This window comes from Scyliorhinus torazame, chromosome 2, assembly GCF_047496885.1.
Source record: "Scyliorhinus torazame isolate Kashiwa2021f chromosome 2, sScyTor2.1, whole genome shotgun sequence".
NCBI lineage: Eukaryota > Metazoa > Chordata > Chondrichthyes > Carcharhiniformes > Scyliorhinidae > Scyliorhinus > Scyliorhinus torazame.
This window is the reverse complement of record NC_092708.1, coordinates 187,933,967-187,954,017: the sequence shown is the minus strand read 5'-3', so window position 1 is coordinate 187,954,017 and position 20,051 is coordinate 187,933,967. Positions and strand designations below refer to the sequence as shown.

General features: G+C 45.3%; 1 protein-coding gene across 8 annotated transcripts in view; it reads right to left on the bottom strand.

The window, feature by feature from the left end:
* The window catches only part of abi2b (abl-interactor 2b), a 249,954-nt gene that overhangs the window by 97,114 nt on the left and 132,789 nt on the right, over nucleotides 1-20,051 (bottom strand). For all 8 annotated transcript variants that reach the window (XM_072481349.1, XM_072481385.1, XM_072481358.1 and 5 more), the window contains exon 2: nucleotides 2,447-2,614. In XM_072481349.1, coding sequence (XP_072337450.1) covers nucleotides 2,447-2,614 — 168 coding nt within the window. The remainder of the gene's footprint in view (nucleotides 1-2,446; nucleotides 2,615-20,051) is intronic.

Below are 20,051 nucleotides of genomic sequence, written 5' to 3'. Positions count from 1 at the left end.
CAAATAACATCTTAGTGAGGCAATAACATCTTAGTGAAAGTATATCAGATTTTCTGACAGATTCTTGCTGAGTCAATGCTTCTGACGGATTCTCTTTTGAGTCCGTGAGTGGTCAGGGCTTCCGATGGTGTAATGACTTAGGTCAGGCAGTTGAGATTGGCCAATTAGGATAAGAGTTCCCCGATTAGTGGCCTAATCAGGGAACCTCTTTCTCTGTATATAACAGGGAGCGTCAGATCCTCTGCACTCCCTGTGTAGACAGCAAGCTGAATACATCTGGTTGTTCAGCTGCTGTTTTTAAAAATAAAAGGAATTCTGGGAACGGGACTTCTGCCTCCGTGGACTTATTACAGATGGGTTCTTGTTGAGTCAATGCACTGAAGGGGCGTGGTGCTGAGTTACACAGGCAAAATGAGTTAACATTAACAGAGCAAAATCAATCGCACTTTGGATTGGCACCCAAGGTATTCACGACCTCGGCATTGACTCTTCTTCTAGTCTAAGTCTAAACAGCAAATGCAGACAAACCCGTCCATTGTTGGGCGATCACTGATATCCAGGCTTCGGCACATTCAGCAAGGATCCACTCAAGGCCACAGTGTGCCTTCCCTCCCAAACTCAAGCAGTTAGAGAGTTCCACTGTTTACTTAAAAACATATGCCGATATCACATCTTGGGAAGTGGTAGGGGGAGCTGCTAAAGCAACACAAAAGGTTCAGAAATTAGAAGCTTTGCTGTTCACTTCAGAATGATGGGTTATGAGCCAAAAGGAGCAGGCTAAATAAATACTGGAGATAGCACTTGAATACTGTATGCAGAGTTTTTCAAAGTGCGGGTTGTGACCCGCAGATGGGAGTCAGGAGAGTCGCGGAGCGATCAGCCACGCCATTTCTGCGGTAGTCCCAAACGCAGGAGAAGCGGCCAACAGCCACTACCCGCCTTTTCATCAAGAATGGCGGCCGCTGCCACCTTTTAAATGAAAATAAATGAGGCTGTGCACGCACACTCGACGTCAAACGCCCTCCAGGTAGGTACTTTTGGCACGGATCGCGAAGGTCGGCCGGCGTGGGGCACGAAGGTCGATTGGTTGGCAAAAGTGGGTCCCGGGAAGAAATAAGTTTGAAAAACCACTGCTGCAGTCAATATATAGCCAACAATGAGAAGAATGGGGGCTGCACATGGCACAGTGGTTAGCATTGCTGCCTACCGCGCTGAGGACCTGGGTTCGAATCCCTGCCCTGGGTCACTGCCCATGTGGAATTTGCACATTCTCCCCGTGTCTGCCTGGGTTTCACCCCCACAACCCAAAGATGTGCTAGTTAGGTGGATTGGTTACGCTAAATTACCCCTTAATTGGAAAATAAAATAAAAATTAAAAATAATTGGGTACTCTAAATTTATTTTAAAAAATGAGAAGAATACAGGCAATAGATACAGCATTGTAATATAGAACGGTGACAGAATACAGGTCCATGGTGGCATGTGCAACATAAACAATGCAAGGCAGACAAAGTAGCAATCTAAACAGTGGGGCAGGAGAGGCTAACCGGGACAGTGCCCCCCCCCCCCCCCGCCCCGATGGCTAAATCAGACACACCGGCTAATTATGTGCCGTTCTGTAAACACCCAGCACCTGTGGAGCCTTACGCCTGGAGGAGTAGATGGTTATTACTGTAGGAATAGAGGGTTATTAATGTATACAACTGCATGGGAGAGACGAGTAAGGACAGGAGAACCAACGGAGGGGTGGCTGGGGAAGGTGGCACTGTTTGTGTAAGGCATGTTGGCTGGGGTTTGTTGATTAGATTGTTGTGTTTTTGCTTCTGTTGAAAATTGTTAAAATTATAAATGCTTCAATAAAATATTTTCTGAAACAAAATGTATATAACTGCTATGGGCAGCAGCAGATGTTGCGGAACTAAGTTAAAGTGCACATGAAAAACAACATGAGTTCATTACTCAGTAACTGACATCACTGAAAACACAACAGCTTGCATGTGATTAAGATATAAAGCCAATCAATGGAGGATAAACCCAATCAGTGTGGGTAACATCCTACTACGGCATATTACAATCAATCCATGTAGGGATATGACACTCTCACAGCCCTGCCTCTGAAAGGAGTTATAAAAGTTGCGAAAGTTGTAGGCATCGAGGAGAATGAAGTGATACCAGCATGTAAGGTTGAAGACTGAACAAAGTTTTGTACAATTGTACCACAACTCCGGCTCAAGTCACGTGAATATAACACCCCCGAAGCAAGAGTGAGTGAAACGGAGAGCAAAATGAACTCATATCAAAAGAGGTTAGTTTGAAGTCTTGGATTGTGAACTACATTGAGGAGTAGAATGCATTTTTAAAGACATGTCAGGATCCCATTACACACAGAACAACCAACTAAACACTGGCTTAATCAGAGGATTGTGAAAGGCACACATGAGCTTACCTGTGAGATATGATTAATTGACGACTCCATGCGTCGGAGCTGGGATGCCTGAATGTCCAGCATCTGGAGCACATTGTTCGCTAAGGTGTTGATCAGGTAGGCCACACTTGCTAAGGACTGAGTCGTGTAAGCTTTGGTTTCCTCGAGAGCTCTTTGTTTATCTGCCGCCTTTTTGGAAAATAAAAGACAATTTAATCAATTTATCAAAATATATCAGGTATACAGAAAGAGTGCAGATACTCGAAATGTGAAACAAAATAGGAAACCGGTAGAAGGGTTGTCCACTGAGATGAGACAGGTTGGAGTTTGGAATGAGAATCCCAATGAAGGTGTGCCGCAATCCACACCTCATATCTTTATTCGCCAAGTTCTATGGCTAGCATCTGTAATTCTTATTCTTTTATGCCCAAAGATTACTCACAACAGTGTGTCAAAGCCTACGGATCCCCAAGGTGAACTATTGTGGACTATTGCCAAGGTCAGGCACCAGAGAAAGAGGAAAAATAAACTAGAAGGAATAGGACAATGACTTGCATTTAGATAGCACCTAGTCACATTCCAAGGCCCATCACAGAGGCGCAACTGGACAAAAATAGCAGAAAGTAATAGTACAGATGAGCAGAACCTCAAAGGAGAAAATACGTTTCACAGAGGATATTAAAAGGAGGTGATCTGGAGAGAAGGGAGGTTTAGGGATAGAATTCCAAAGCTTAGAGCTGACGATAGTGATGCAAAGGATGTGAGAAATGCACAAGAGACCAGAGTTTTAGAACAAAAGTTCTGAGGGTTGTTGGGTTGGAGAACATTCCGGAAGGGCGAGACAGCAGAAGGATTTGATCACAGGAGATGACAAATCAACGTGTTGATTTAAAAAAAAAATTCATTTACAGGATGTGAGTATGCTGGCCATGCTAGGCCAGCATTTATTACCCATCCCTCGTTGTCCTTCAGAAGGTGGTGGTGAGATGCCCTCTTGAACTGCTGCAATCCCAATAACAGGGCTAATGGGCGGGTGGAACTGCAGGACGTGGTTTGTAGAGGCTAGAACTTTGGATGAACTCTCAGGTTTATGTATAATGGGAGCCTGGCCAGAAAGGTACTGGAATATGCAGATCCAGAGGTAACTAAAGCATGGAACCCTAGGCATGGTACTTGATTATCTGTGATCGGACATTCAGTCTGCCCTCAAAGATAACCCTAAACATGAGGAAACTCAAGTGCCCACTTCTTGAAGGGGCTTTTTGATCCTTAGCATCCGAATAGGCTGAAGGTATGCAGATGTCCCAGGGCAGTCAATCATATCAGCACGGTAGCATTGTGGATAGCACAATTGGTTCACAGCTCCAGGGTCCCAGGTTCGATTCCGGCTTGGGTCACTGTCTGTGCGGAGTCTGCACATCCTCCCCATGTGTGCGTGGGTTTCCTCCGGGTGCTCCGGTTTCCTCCCACAGTCCAAAGATGTGCAGGTTAGGTGGATTGGCCATGATAAAAATTGCCCTTCGTGTCCAAAATTTCCCTTAGTGTTGGGTGGGGTTACTGGGTTCTGGGGATAAGGTGGAGGTGTGGACCTTGGGTAGGATGCTCTTTCCAAGAGCCGGTGCAGACTCGATGTGCCGAATGGCCTATTTCTGCACTGTAAATTCTATGAAATCTATGAATACCAGTCGCCGGGCAGCACGGTGGCGCAGAGGGTTAGCCCTGCTGCCTCACAGCGCCGAAGTCCCAGGTTCGATTCCAGCTCCGGGTCACTGTCCTTGTGGAGTTTGCACATTTTCCCCGTGTTTGCGTGGGTTTCGCCCCCACAACCCAAAGATGTGCAGGCTCGGTGGATTGGCCAAGCTAAATTGCTCCTTAATTGGAAAAAATGAATTGGGTACTGTAAATTTTTTTTAAAAAATTTAAAAAAAATCAAAAAAAAAAATCATACCAGTCGCAAATCTTCCAACAACATCAGTGAGTGTCAGAGGCAGGTTGTGCATATATTGGGTCATTGGAATACACAAGGGACATCAATAGTTCCTAGCGTTGAGTTCTCAGTTTGATTTATAGTTTTAGGATAAGGGGTAGCAGATTTAAAACAGACGAGAAGAAATAATTTCTCTCAAAGGGCAAGGAATCTGTGGAATTCACTATCCCGGAGTGTTGTGGATGCCAGGACATTGAATAAATTTGAGGATTTTTAATTAGTAATGGGTTGAAGGGTTATGGGGAACGGGCAGGAAAAGGATTTGAGACAGAGATGAGACCAGCCATGATCATATTGACTGGCGGAGCAGGCTCGAGGGGCTGAATTACCGGCTCCTGCTCCTAGTTCTGATGTTATGTTCAGCTTTATAGCAGGGTAATAAGCTCCTACAAATTGTAGCAGCCAGTCCTGAAAACTTAGCTACTTTCTCTGATGCCCCTCTTTTTCTTTCTCAATGCTTAAATCTCATTGCTTAAGTAGATATATAGGTCCTATTGTTCACCAAGAACCCAATTGCCCTTGCTGCACTATTGTTTGTCTCCTTGTGTTTTTGTAGCAAGTTGCATCACAAAAAATGTTTACGCTGGAAGTTATAGAAGGTAAGGTCCGGGTCGTATAAGCCCATATCGCTTCTGAATGTGGACGCAAAAGTATTGGCGAAGGTACTGGCGGGTAGGCTGGAGGAGTGCCTCCCGATGGTGATAGGTGAAGATCAGACGGGGTTCATGAGAGGGAGGCAGCTCTTTTCAAACGTTAGAAGGGTATTGAACGTCATTATGGAAACGGTAGAGGGGAAGGAAACAGAGGTGGTTGTGGCATTGGACGCTGAGAAGTCATTTGACCGGGTAGAATGGGGGGTACTTGATGGCAGTTCTGGAGCGGTTTGGGATTAGACCAAGATTTGTGAACTGGGTAAAGCTACTATATAAGGAGCCGAGGGCGAGTGTCCGCACAAATAACATCAGCTCGAGATACTTTTCTTTCCACTGTGGGACTAGGCAGGGATGTCCTATGTCCCACAGTGTCCTATGTCCCCCCTGCTGTTGCACTCGCGATTGAGCCATTGGCCATCGATTAAAAAGTTCGGGGGGTATGGAAAGGAATAGTGTGCCGGGGGGGGGGGGGGGGGGGGGGGGGGGGGGGTTTGATAGAGCATAGGGTGTCCTTATATGCCGATGATTTGCTGTTATACGTGTCGGAACCGAGTGTGTCGATACGGGGAATATTGGAGCTGCTTTGAATGTTTGGGTCTTTCTCGGGGTACAAACTAAATCTAGACAAGAGTGAGTATTTTGTGGTGTCTCGGCCGGAGGTGGCGGCAGGGGTTTGAGAGGGGGGGGTCTGCCATTCCGTAGGGCAGGGACTCACTTTAGGTACCTGAGGGCGCAGGTTGCCCGGGAGGGGCTCCGCAGGAACAACATTTCTAGTTTGGTGGGGAGAGTGAAAGCTGATCTGGCAAGGTGGGATGGTCTCCCTCTGTCACTGGCGGGTTGGGTACAGGCGGTTAAAACGAACGTGCTGCCGTGATTTCTGTTTATTTTTCAATGCCTGCCGATTTTCCTGCCAAAGGCTTTTTTCAGAGAGATTGAGGGAAGGATTACTTCGTTCATATGGGGGGGGAGGAGGCAAAAGGGGGTTTGGGTCTTCTGAACCTGATGTATTACTACAGGGCGGCGAACGTGGAGAAGGTGCGGAGCTGGGTCAGAGGGGTTGATTCCCAGTGGGTCAGAATGGAGGAGAGTTTGTGCAAGGGGTCGGGATTTAAAGCACTAGCAACAGCGCCGCTCCAGATAGCCCCGAAGTACTCAGTGAGTCCGGTAATAATAGCTTCATTGATAATTTGGAGGCAGGTTCGCCAACACTACGGATTATGGGCAGGGTCAAGGGAAATGCCAATTCGGGGGAACCACAGATTTGAGCCAGGGAAGTGGGACGGAAATTTTCAGTAATGGGAGGAGAACGGGATTAAGACACTAAAAGATTTGTTTATTAGGGGTCGGTTTGCAGGGCTGAAGGAGCTGGAAGCGAAGTATGGGCTGGAGCAGGGGGAAATGTTTAGATACATGCAGGTCCGTGATTTTGCCAGAAAGGAGAGACAGAGTTTCCCGGTGGAGCCGGCCTCCACATTGCTGGAGGAGGTGCCGACGACAGGGGACTGGAGAAGGGGGTAGTGTCAGCGGTTTATGGAGCTATTTTGGAAGGGGAGAAGGCACCACTAGAAGGGATCTAAGCAAAGTGGGAGGAAGAGTTGGGAGAGGATATGGAGGGGTTCTGGTGTGAGGTGCTCCGGAGAGTGAATGCCTCCACCTCATGCGCGAGGTTGGGGCTGATACAGCTGAAGGTTGTATACAGAGCACGCCTCACGATGGCGAGGATGAGCCGATTCTTTGAAGGAGTAGAAGATGTGTGAACGTTGCAGGGAGGGTCCCGCTAATCACGTTCATATGTTTAGGTCCTGTCCAAAGCTAGAGGATTACTGGAAGGAGGTTTTTAGGGTATTTTCTAAAGTGGTGCACGTGAAACTGGACCTGGGCCTCCGGGAGGCCATATTCGGGGTGTTGGACCAGCCAGGGTTGGAAACGGGTCCAGAGGCAGGTGTTGTAGCCTTTGCCTCGTTGATTGCCCGAAGGTGGATCCTGATGGGATGGAGAGCAACCTCTCCACCCTGTGCCCTGGCATGGCGGGGGGGCTTGTTGGAATTCTTGACTCTTGAGAAGGTTAAGTTTGAACTGAGGTGAAGGATGGAGGAGTTCTACAATTCATGGGCATTATTCATTATGCACTTTCAAGAACTGGATAACATTGAACATTAGTTGGGGGGTTTGGGGGGGGGGGGGGGGGGAGAGAGAGGGACTGTATGTGTTAATGGTCACAATGGATGATTCCTTTTTGTCATTTGTTTATGCAAACATGCGGGCTAATCTTTGGGGTTTGGTGGGAGGATGGGATCGTTGTGATTGATATGGGGATTGACATATTTGTTACTGATTATTGTTAGTTGTTGGTGGGTGTAAATTTGGGAGTAAATGTGAAAAAGGCGAATAAAAAATATATATATTTTTTTTAAAAAAGGTACCGTCCAACTAATGGCACACCCAGAAAACGTGCTGCTTTGACACGATTCTCAGTGGATTTGGATCTATGTAGCGCCTAATTAGAGAATGACACAAGCTGCCCTAGAAGTTCGCACAGGACAAAAATGTGGTTAGGTGGGGTTGTTGGGATAGGGCGGGGGAGTAGGCCTAGGTAGGGTGCTCTTTCAGAGGGTCGGTGTAGACTTGACGGGTCGAATGGTCTCCTTGGCCTCCACTGTAAGAATGCTATGTTCTAGAATCTATTACAGTTGTCTATAATATCACTGCATTCTTCCAAATTATAGCACACCAAAAAGGACTGTAATACATCAGTTTCAGTGATCAGCTATTTTTAAGAACTCCCTTTATTCCCTGTCCATTGTAACAATACGTGGAGGTTTGACAGCGGTGAAACTGTAATCTCCTCTGCAAGGTCAGATATCAATACTGCGCCCGAGGAAAATGAGCTTAACATTGGGTAGCACTGCTGACTTACCACAGTATACACGATTCACAACTGTACCACTGGAAAAACCATATTACACATGCCTTCACTTGGAGCTCCCAATTAGAGAATTCTGTGAACAGGGTGAAGCTGGATGGTCAGCTACACCATCCAGAGTAGAATTGAAACATCAGGACGGACTCAATCCCAGCTCTGGCCGACATATCTGATATTAGTCTGAAAGGATAGTAAGTGAGACCAGAATGGCTGCAAGATAAATGTGGAAATTGGCCATAGAGCAAGGATTGTTTCCCAGCAGCTCCTTTTGGGAAGTGTACATGCAGGAGTACTCCAGGACAGGCAGATTCTGGTTTGGCTGTAACAGCTTGAATAGCTAAAGCAATACTTAGAGTAGTGTTCAAGTGCTCTTGCTTAACCAATCAGATGAAGCATCCATGGAACTGTACTCCAACTTCACTTTGCAGACCAGAACTTCTTTTTTTTTTTAAACTTAGGAGTATCCAATTATTTTTTTTCCAATTAAGGGGCAATTTAGCATGTCCAAGCCACCTGCACTGCACATCTTTGGGTTGTGGGAGTGAGACCCACACAGACACAGGAAGAATGTGTAAACTCCACGTAGACAGTGACCCAGAGCCGGGAGCAGTCCAGATCTTGCTGGAAAAAATAACATGTTATTAACACGGTGGCACAGTGGTTAGCCCTGCTGGCTCACAGCGCCAGGGACCTGGGTCCAATCCTGGCCTTGGGTGACTGACCGTCTGTGTAGTTTGCACGTTCTCCCTAGATCTGCGTTGATTTCCTCCAGGTGCTCCAGTTACCTCCCACAGTCCAAAGATGTGCAGGTTAGGTGGATTGGCCATGCTAAATTGCCCCTTAGTGTTAAATGATGTGCAGGTTAGGTCTCCATGATCAATGCATGGGGATAGGGTGGGGGAGTGGGCTTAGCTGGGGTGCTCATTTTGAGGGTCAGTGCAGACTTGATGGGTCGAATGGTCTCCTCCTGCACTGTAGGGATTCTATGGAACACATGCTATATTAATATGCAAATAGTCAACAGGTTCATATTAAGAGATATGGTAAAAGTTGCAAATCTCCAGAATTGAGAGGATGCAACTCCAACACTGCTTTCACAGTACCTCACCATTAGCCTCCCCTTCATAAGAACTTGCTGGATTGGAGGGTTAATATCTATAAAATTTTCTGGATAATGCAGTAGGAGCTTAAAAATTCAAGTACCTATTTAAATCATGTGTTAATTGTTAATGCAATACAGTACCAATCAACCTCTCTGACCCAGAGGGGGAACAATGTAAACTGTGGAGTCTCACTCTTGGATGCAGCCAAATTTCAAAATAGCATTAAAATAAAACTTACCCTCTGCCTCTTTTTCACACTCTCATTCACACTGAATTTACCAACTAACTTAGGCCTTCTGCATCATTCTTCTGTTTCTTTCTCATTGCTTAAACAGATACAGAGGGTCCCATTAATCACTAAGGTCCCAGTTGTCCTCGATACACCATTATTAGCCAGCACTTCCAGCGAGTTCCAACACAAAAACTGTTCAAGTTGAAGGTATGGAAACTAAATTCTAATGAATGGCGCACCAGCAAGATGCACTGCTCCTGCAAGATCTAGCTCTGTACCTTCAGCAGAAGCAGGGATAAACCAACAGCTGTGAGCCTTGCACCTTGCTACAGACGGAGCAGCTGATGCTCAAGAGCAGGTCCGCAATTACCTTTCCACTGATGGATGGTTCTTGAAACAAGGTGTGGAAATGGATGAAGTTAGCTTTAGGAGGGTTGAAGTGAGAAAAAACAAACCAAAGATCTGACTGAGCCAATGGCTTCACACAGAGGCTTCACTGATTTTACTGAAAATTGCAGAGTTTTAGCATACTTGGTCTTTTGTGTCTTCCCTCCTCTCACAGCTTGCCCTTGTCCAGCAATCCCACACAGACTTCTCACTGGATTCCAATCCAAACACAAAGCAAGCTCTGTCATGATATGCACTCATGCACATAATGAGATACAGACAGGCAGTGACAGACACCCAGTACAGCCAATCAACACACAGGACAGAACACAACCAATCACCAGGCAGAACACTAGAAGGTGGTCTCCCACTATAAAACACACGAGGCATCAACACTCTGCTCTTTCCACTGGTGACAACTGTAGTGACAGTCAGGGTGTATATATCAGTCAGTACCTTCTACACGTGGCTCAGAGCTAGTCTGGTCTAGTTAGTTATAGTAAGCATGCTTAGATTAGTAGAGTGTCAAACCCACAGCGAACTGTGTGCACTGCTTAACAAGTTCAATAAAGCGTACTGAACCAACACCAAAGCTTGGAGTCTACTTTCAAGTACAACTGCATCCAGTTGCAGTCCGTGTTACCCCAGGGTGATTAACACGACATGCACCAGAAGCAACATTCGATTATTCACTTGGGCACCTCTGGTCTGAACACTAACCATAGGAACATCAAATTCTAGCTATAATTGGTGGTGGGGATCTGGAGGCAACCTGGATAGGAGAGGGGAGACATGTTAGTATTTGAGTGCACTCAAAATATCCTTAGCCGAGAACAAAGACTAGGTTTTGTGGCCCCTTACAAGATCGGTCATAAGACACAACGGGTTTGTGTCCGAAACCTAATTTAAGATTATTCAACTCTCTGCTAAACTACAGAGAATCTTGAGATGAGGATCCATGCCACAACCAAAATAAACTTTGATTTATGGAACCTTGGTTAGACCATATCGGGAGTAATTGTATACAGTTCTGGGCATCACAGCGTGGATAGCATAAATTGGAAAGAGTGAAGCATAGATTCACCAGAATATCACCAGTGTCCAAAGAGATAGATAAGGAGAGATGGCTGAGATTTTCCAGCATTTTTTTTTTAATTCCAGATTTCCAGCATCCACAATATTTGTTTTTATTTTACTCTCTGCAAGAGGTCAGTTTTTTTGTTTGACAGAAAAGGAGGCAGATGTGGAGGCTGAATTAAAAAGGTCTCAAACCTGGAAAGCTATGTGAATCTCTCGGAGATGATAAGGAGATGGGCGTTTTCCCAGAAGAAGCCAAACGGGAAACAGGGGTCTTATTGGTTAGTTGGTTGAAAAGGAATTCTGGAAAGCTCACCAACAGGACAGGAAGAAGGGTTCCTGGAAGTGTACCTTGCTGAGGATAATTGTACCCATGAAGCTTGAAGGTGAAAATTGTCCGATAGGACGCCAGCCTACCTTGCATGAATAAATAACAGGATATTATGGAACTGTGTATCTGCATAGTGCCACATTTGTTCAGAGAGTGATGTGAATGCTTGTGGTAGCGTTAAAAGTGTCTTTGTATCACCTATAAAGCCCCACATGAGGTTGTGTGCAAAATTAAAGTACGTGGGATTGGGGGCAGTGTACTGGCATGGGTGGAGAAATGGTTAGCAGACAGGGAACAAAGAGTACAAATAAATGAGTCTTTTTCGGAATGGCAGGTGGTGACTAGTGGGGTCCCAAAGGGATCTGTGCCTGGGCCCCAGCTGTTCACAAAATACATCAATGATTTCGATGAGTGAACCAAATGTAATGGTATGGTAGCATAGTGGTTAGCACAATTGCTTCACAGCTCCAGGGTCCCAGGTTCGATTCCTGCTTGGGTCACTGTCTGTGCGGAGTCTGCACATCCTCCCTGTGTGTGCGTGGGTTTCCTCCGGGTGCTCCGGTTTCCTCCCATAGTCCAAAGATGTGCAGGTTAGGTTTATTGGCCATGATAAATTGCCCTTAGTGTCCAAAATTGCCCTTAGTGTTGGGTGGGGTTACTGGGTTATGGGGATCGGGTGGAGGTGTTGACCTTGGGTGGGGTGCTCTTTCCAAGAGCCGGTGCAGACTCGATGGGCGGAATGGCCTCCTTCTGCACTGTAAATTCTATGATAACTATGATAACTATGATGAATAAGGTTAAAAATCCCTTATCCAAAATGCTTGGGGCCGAGTGTGCATTGTAGTTTGAAAAGGTTTAGATTTCAGAATATACTGCGCATGTGCGGAACGTTGGGAACTGCGCATCACCCGGGAACTTTGTAGGATTTCCCACTCATGTCGGCACTCGAAAAAAAGTGTGAATTTTTCTAACTTTTGGATAAGGGATGCTCAAATTGTATTTCCAAGTTTGCTGATGACATGAAACCTGGTGGAATCATGAGTGGTGAGGAAGATGTTCAAAGTGTTCAAGACGATTTAGACAAGTCGGGTAAATGGCCTAAACATGGCAGATGCAGTATAACATGGTTAAATGTCAAGTTATCGACTTTGGTAGGAAAAACGAAACGGCAGAGTATTATTTAAATAGCGATAGATTGGGACGTTGATGTATAAAGAGACCTGGTAGCCCTTTGTACACCAATCACTGAAACAAGTATGCAGGTGCAGCAAACACTTGAGGAAGGCAAAAGGTATGTTGGACTTCATTGCAAGAGGACTTGAGTACAGGAGCAAGAATGTCTTATGCAGGGCCTTGGCGAGTTCACACCTGGAGTACTGTGCGCAGTTTTGGTCTCCTTACCTAAGGATATGACGGAGAGAGAGTACAGTGAAGGTTCACCAGAATGATTCCTGGGATGACAGGATTGTAGTATGAGGAGCGGTGTCGAGTAGGCTTGTATTCACTGGAGTTTAGAAGAATGAGAGGGGATCTCAAGGAAACATATAAAATTCTGAAAGGGCTGGATAGACTGGATGCAGGGATGTGTTTCCTCTGGCTGGGACAGATCTTGAACGAAGGGGGTCACAATCCCGGAATACAGGGTAGGCCATTTAGGACTGAGATGAGGATAACCTTCTTCACTCAGAGGGTGGTGAACCAAAGGTATTCTCTACCTCAGAAGGTTGTGTAGGTCAAGTCACTGAATATATTTTAGAAAGAAATAGATAGATTTCTAGACTCTAAAGGCATCAAGGGGGTATGGGAAGAGCACGGGAGTATGGCGTCGAGATAGAGGTTGAGCCATGATCACATTTAGTGACAGAGCAGGCTCGATGGGCCGAATGGTCTCCCCTTCTCCTATTTTCTGTGTTTCGATGTAAAGTGAAATTTAGCTTTTTATTTCATGTATAATTTGCCAATAGGTCAGCAGTAATTTGCACTGGTTGTTTTCAAGTATAAGTTACAAAAAGTGGAATTTTGTTGATAATCTCTTCGTTGGGGGGGGGGGGGGGTTCATTTAGTAAATTTGGTTCTTTTGGTTTAATTTCCCCAAAGGGATTGTAAAAAAAATGATCTTGTGGTCTATCTATATCTATCTGTACGGTACCCTATGATTTACAGTTCAAATTGATGTCTCCAAATACAATCCTAGTTTGGAAGGAATGTATCTTTGTAATGCCAGGTGCTTTTCGTAGCTTAATTTCCCACATGCCCAGTCTTGCACTACACTGTAATCGTATTAAAATATAGGGTGCGATGTCTTCAACTATTCCTATCTCAGTTCCTGCCCTTTCTCCACATTCTTTTGTATTCTTCCTTTTCAAATCATTATCCAATACTTTGGAAACAATGTTACAGTCTCATCTTCAATGGGCACTTGTGGTCAAGTCTTCTATTTAATGACTCACTGACCAATGGAAAAAATTCTTTGAACCATTCATTCTCTTTAAGCATTTTATATTTAGAATTAAATTTCTCTTTAAGACTCCCTACGAGTGAAAAAGATTTGTGAAATCTTTCACCATAACTCTAACCTTCAATTCCTGGTATCACTCAAGTGAATATTCACTGTCTCCTTTCCATGACTGCTAATGTCCTTCTTACAATTGTCAAGCGAGAGAAATATTAGGGAATTGGGTCCAGAAATTAGACTCCAATGTGGCCGTCAATTAAAGGGTTAAACAGACTGAAGGGGGGGGGGGGGGGGGAGGAGAAACCATGCTAGCACAGAGTCAGAGGGATACGTCCACACTTGGCAAAGTTTTATTGTCCCAGTCAGACTTAAATTCGTTAGTGGGAATACGCAGAACGCCGCAGATCTATTTTTCGTTGGGGCACTCCTGTCTAACCTGCTATTAGCTGATGGCCTCTTTGTCCGTCAATGGGAGGTTAGTAGAATATCGATAGCATGGTTCCGTTCTTTTGTACAAACGGGAGTGGGCAATCAAACAACCAAGATAACGCTAATGGCTTTAAGCTTGGAAACCCCAGCAGACAATCTTTGTTTGAGGGCTGGGCGGAGCTTAGAGAGAGAGGGCGATAGAATGCTGTGTTGAACAGGTACAGGAAAAAGCTTTGGAAATCGATCGTGAAGGTCATGAAAGTTGCCACCAAGGCAGACTTTGGAAAAAGGGTTCAGAACGAATGTCCCTACCAGAAGAACAATTGCTTCACAAATGCAAGTATTATCTTTGTCTGCCTGTGAACGTGGCATGAGAGCAGCATGTTCTGTTTAATGGGAACTAGTGTGTTAAGGTTAAGAAACTGCATGTAATCTGTTATTGTTAGGGTTGAAGTTTAGAAGTTTAAAAGTTTAAATATTGTTTTATTTTCTTTTAATAAAATTTGTTTATAAAATAACTGCGCCCTATTTCTTATATTATCACTCCTGGAACAAATCGATCTTTCTGCACCGTCTTAAAACTTTATGGCAGCTTGTCTAGTCTCTTGGCCACTGTTGAGCGCTATTTTTTTTAAACAATAAATTTAGAGTACCCAATTCTTTTCTTTCCAATTAAGGGGCAACTTAGTATGACCAAACGACCTACTCTTTTTGGGTTATGGAGGTGAGACCCACGCAGACACAGGGAGAGTGTGCAAACTCCACACAGACAGTGACCCTGGGCTGGGATCCTCGGTGCCATGAGGCAGCGGTGCTAACCACTGCCACTATTGAGAACTGACTAGGCATATGTAACACAATGAGATGCCCAGATCTGTGCACAATATTACTAACAGAAACTCAACTATGTTATACAAATTCAACATAACCTCCTTGCTTTTGTAACTAGTGACCTGAAGTACAAATTCTACAAAAGCCACCTTTTATTAAAACATCCTTTACCCGCCTGCATTTGCATCTTTGAATAGCTACTGATCTGCATAATTCTATCACCTGTTCCTCCACGTAATCCAGAATCTGAGATTTTAGGGTACACCTCCTTTCACTGCCCATCATCCCAAAATATAGAATCATTACCGTGCAGGACGGGGCTAGGGCGGCACATTAGCATAGTGGGGATCAACTCAGGAGTTGCGGTGACTTGGGGCTTTTCACAGTAACTTCATTTGAAGCCTATTTATAACAATAAGCGATTTTCATTTCATTTTCATTTTTTTTTCTTTTAGGTGTTTTGCGTGTGTCAGCCCGCGCGGTTGTTTAAGAAATGTTAATGTGTTAAACTGTGAAAATTGCAAATGCTTCGATAGCTTTGATAAAATATTTTCTGAGAAAAAACCTGTTGTTTCACAGCGCCAGAATCCCAGGTTCGATTCCTGGTTTGGGTTATTGTTTGTGTGGAGTTTGTATGTTTTCCCCGTGTCTGCGTGGGTTTCTTCCGGGTGCTCTGTTTCCTCCCACAAGTCCCAAAAGATGTGCTTTTTAGGTAATTTGGACATTCTGAATTCTCCCTCAGTGAATCCCTGATTCTGGATATGAGCGAAAGTAACAGGGTAGTTATTATGGGAGACTTTAACTTTCCAAATATTGACTGGAAAAGATATAGTTCGAGTACAATAGATGGGTCGTTTTTTGTACAGTGTGTGCAGGAGGGTTTCCTGAAACAATATGTTGACAGGCCAACAAGAGGCAAGGCCACGTTGGATTTGGTTTTGGGTAATGAACCAGGCCAGGTGTTGGATTTGGAGGTAGGAGAGCACTTTGGGGACAGTGACCACAATTCGGTGACGTTTACATTAATGATGGAAAGGGATAAGTATACACCGCAGGGCAAGAGTTATAGCTGGGGGAAGGGCAATTATGATGCCATTAGACGTGACTTGGGGGGGATAAGGTGGAGAAGTAGGCTGCAAGTGTTGGGCACACTGGATAAGTGGGGCTTGTTCAAGGATCAGCTACTGCGTGTTCTTGATAAGTATGTACCGGTCAGACAGGGAGGAAGGCGTCGAGCGAGGGAACCGTGGTTTACCAAGGAAGTGGAATCTCTTGTTAAGAGGAAGAAGGAGGCCTATGTGAAGATGAAGTGTGAAGTTTCGGTTGGGGCGATGGATAGTTACAAGGTAGCGAGGAAGGATCTAAAGAGAGAGCTAAGACGAGCAAGGAGGGGACATGAGAAGTATTTGGCAGGAAGGATCAAGGAAAACCCAAAAGCTTTCTATAGGTATGTCAGGAATAAGCGAATGACTAGGGAAAGAGTAGGACCAGTCAAGGACAGGGATGGGAAATTGTGTGTGGAGTCTGAAGAGATAGGCGAGATACTAAATGAATATTTTTCGTCAGTATTCACTCAGGAAAAAGATAATGTTGTGGAGGAGAATGCTGAGCCCCAGGCTAATAGAATAGATGGCATTGAGGTACGTAGGGAAGAGGTGTTGGCAATTCTGGACAGGCTGAAAATAGATAAGTCCCCGGGACCTGATGGGATTTATCCTAGGATTCTCTGGGAGGCCAGGGAAGAGATTGCTGGACCTTTGGCTTTGATTTTTATGTCATCATTGGCTACAGGAATAGTGCCAGAGGACTGGAGGACAGCAAATGTGGTCCCTTTGTTCAAAAAGGGGAGCAGAGACAACCCCGGCAACTATAGACCGGTGAGCCTCACGTCTGTAGTGGGTAAAGTCTTGGAGGGGATTATAAGAGACAAGATTTATAATCATCTAGATAGGAATAATATGATCGGGATAGTCAGCATGGCTTTGTGAAGGGTAGGTCATGTCTCACAAACCTTATTGAGTTCTTTGAGAAGGTGACTGAACAGGTAGACGAGGGTAGAGCAGTTGATGTGGTGTATATGGATTTCAGCAAAGCGTTTGATAAGGTTCCCCACGGTAGGCTATTGCAAAAAATACGGAGGCTGGGGATTGAGGGTGATTTAGAGATGTGGATCAGAAATTGGCTAGCTGAAAGAAGACAGAGGGTGGTGGTTGATGGGATATGTTCAGAATGGAGTACAGTCACAAGTGGAGTACCACAAGGATCTGTTCTGGGGCCGTTGCTGTTTGTCATTTTTATCAATGACCTAGAGGAAGGCGCAGAAGGGTGGGTGAGTAAATTTGCAGACGATACTAAAGTCGGTGGTGTTGTCGATAGTATGGAAGGATGTAGCAGGTTACAGAGGGATATAGATAAGCTGCAGAGCTGGGCTGAGAGGTGGCAAATGGAGTTTAATGTAGAGAAGTGTGAGGTGATTCACTTTGGAAGGAATAACAGGAATGCGGAATATTTGGCTAATGGTAAAGTTCTTGAAAGGGTGGATGAGCAGAGGGATCTAGGTGTCCATGTACATAGATCCCTGAAAGTTGCCACCCAGGTTGATAGGGTTGTGAAGAAGGCCTATGGAGTGTTGGCCTTTATTGGTAGAGGGATTGAGTTCCGGAGTCGGGAGGTCATGTTGCAGCTGTACAGAACTCTGGTACGGCCGCATTTGGAGTATTGCGTACAGTTCTGGTCACCGCATTATAGGAAGGACGTGGAGGCTTTGGAGCGGGTGCAGAGGAGATTTACCAGGATGTTGCCTGGTATGGAGGGAAAATCTTATGAGGAAAGGCTGATGGACTTGAGGTTGTTTTCGTTGGAGAGAAGAAGGTTAAGAGGAGACTTAATAGAGGCATACAAAATGATCAGGGGGTTGGATAGGGTGGACAGTGAGAGCCTTCTCCCGCGGATGCATATGGCTGGCACGAGGGGACATAACTTTAAACTGAGGGGTAATAGATATAGGACAGAGGTCAGAGGTAGGTTCTTTACGCAAAGAGTAGTGAGGCCGTGGAATGCCCTACCTGCTACAGTAGTGAACTCGCCAACATTGAGGGCATTTAAAAGTTTATTGGATAAACATATGGATGATAATGGCATAGTGTAGGTTAGATGGTTTTTGTTTCGGTGCAACATCGTGGGCCGAAGGGCCTGTACTGCGCTGTATTGTTCTATGTTCTATGTACACAAACAGACGCCGGACTGTGGCGACGAGGGGATTTTCACAGTAACTTCATTGCCGTGTTAATGTAAGCCTACTAGTGACAATAATGAAGATTATTATTATTCAGCCCATTGTGTCTGCACTGACCCTCTCAATGAGAATTATTTTAGTGCCATTCTTCCACCTCCCCCTTGGAATCCTCACATTTGTTTCCCTTTCATCCTTCTTTTTCCACCATTTTACTGCTTATATGCCTGTGAAGGCTTTCCGTTTTAGGTTGACGGTCTGTCTCTTTTCATTGTCCTTCTTTGCTTCTCTTACTTGCTTTCTCACCTCTCTTCTGAACATTCTATTTTCAGTTTGGTTCTCAATTGTATTTTCTATCAGACATCTGTCAAGCACACTTTTTTTTCTTCATCTTAATTTCTATATTTTTGTCACCTAGGGAGCTCTGGCTTGAATAAAAATAGAAAATGCTGGGGAAATGCAGCAGCTCTGGTAGCATCTATGGAGAGAGAAATACATTTTTTTAAAAAATGTATTTTTTATTCTCCTCCTTTTTCACATTTCATCCATATTTACACCCACCAACAATCAACGGTAACAAATACAATGTCAATCCCCTGGCCAACAATCCCTTCCTCCCACCAACTCCCAAACAACCCACAATATTTTAAATACAAACATCAAAGAAAAGGAATCAGGAATCTACCATCCACCCATATATAGTCACCAACAACATACACAGTCCAAATCCCCCCCTCCATCCCCATATGTTCGATATCATCCAATTCTTGAAAGTGTGTAATGAACAAAGCCCATGAATTCTAGAACCCTTCCATACATCCCCTCAACTCAAACTTCACCTTCTTGAGTGTTAAAAACTCCAACAGATCCACCCCCCCCCCCGGGCCACGGCACAGGGTGGAGAAACTGACCTCCACCCCAACAGGATCCGCCTTCGGGCGATCAGCGAGGCGAAGGCTAAAACATCTGCCTCCGCACCTGCCCCAACCCCGGCCAATCCGATACGCCGAATATGGCCTCCAGAGGACCCGGCTCAAACCTCACCATGTACCACCTTCGAAATTACCCTGAACATTTCCCTCCAATATCCCTCCAGCTTTGGACAGGACCAAGACATATGAACGTGGTTTGCGACCCCCCCCCCCCCCCAACCACCCCCGCAACGTTCACAAACATCCTCTACCCCCTCAAAGAGTCAGCTCATCCTCGCCTTTGTGAGGTGCGCCCTACACACCACCTTCAGCTGTATCAGCCCCAACTTCGCACACAAAGTTGAGGCATTTACCCTCTGGAGCACCTCACACCACAACCCTTTCTCCATGCTCTCCCCCAACTCTTCCTCCCACTTTGCCTTAATCACCTCTAGCTGTGCCTTCTCTTCTCCCAGAATTGCCCCATAAATCGCCGACACCACCCCCTTCTCCAGTCCCCCTGCCGTCAGCACCTCCTCCCAACAGTGTGGAGGCCGGCGCCACCGGAAAACTCTCTTTCTCCTTCTTAGCGAAATCTCGGACCTGCATATTCCTAAACATTTCCCCCTACTCCAACCCATATTTCGTCCCCATCTCCTTCAATTCCGCAAACCGGCCCCCCCAGAAACAAATCCTTTAATGCCCCGACTACCTTCTCCAAAAACTCCCATCCCACTTCCCTGGCTCAAATCTGTGATTCCCCCGAATCGGCATTTCCCTTGACCCCACCCCCAGCCTAAAGTGCTGGCTCAACTGCCTCCAGATTTTCAACATCGCCACTACTACTACCGGACTCCCAGAGTATTTCCCCAGAGGAGAGAAACAAAGTTGTGTCTGAAGCCCAATATGACTTCTTCAGAACAGCTCCGAATTCTGCTTCTTCAGGAATGTCAACCTATTCTGAAGAGCCAGATTACATTCGAAACGTTAACTCTGTTTCCCTCTCCACAGATGCTGCCAAAACCTGTTGAATGTTTCCTGCACTTGCTGCTTATTTTATATCTCCAGCATCCAT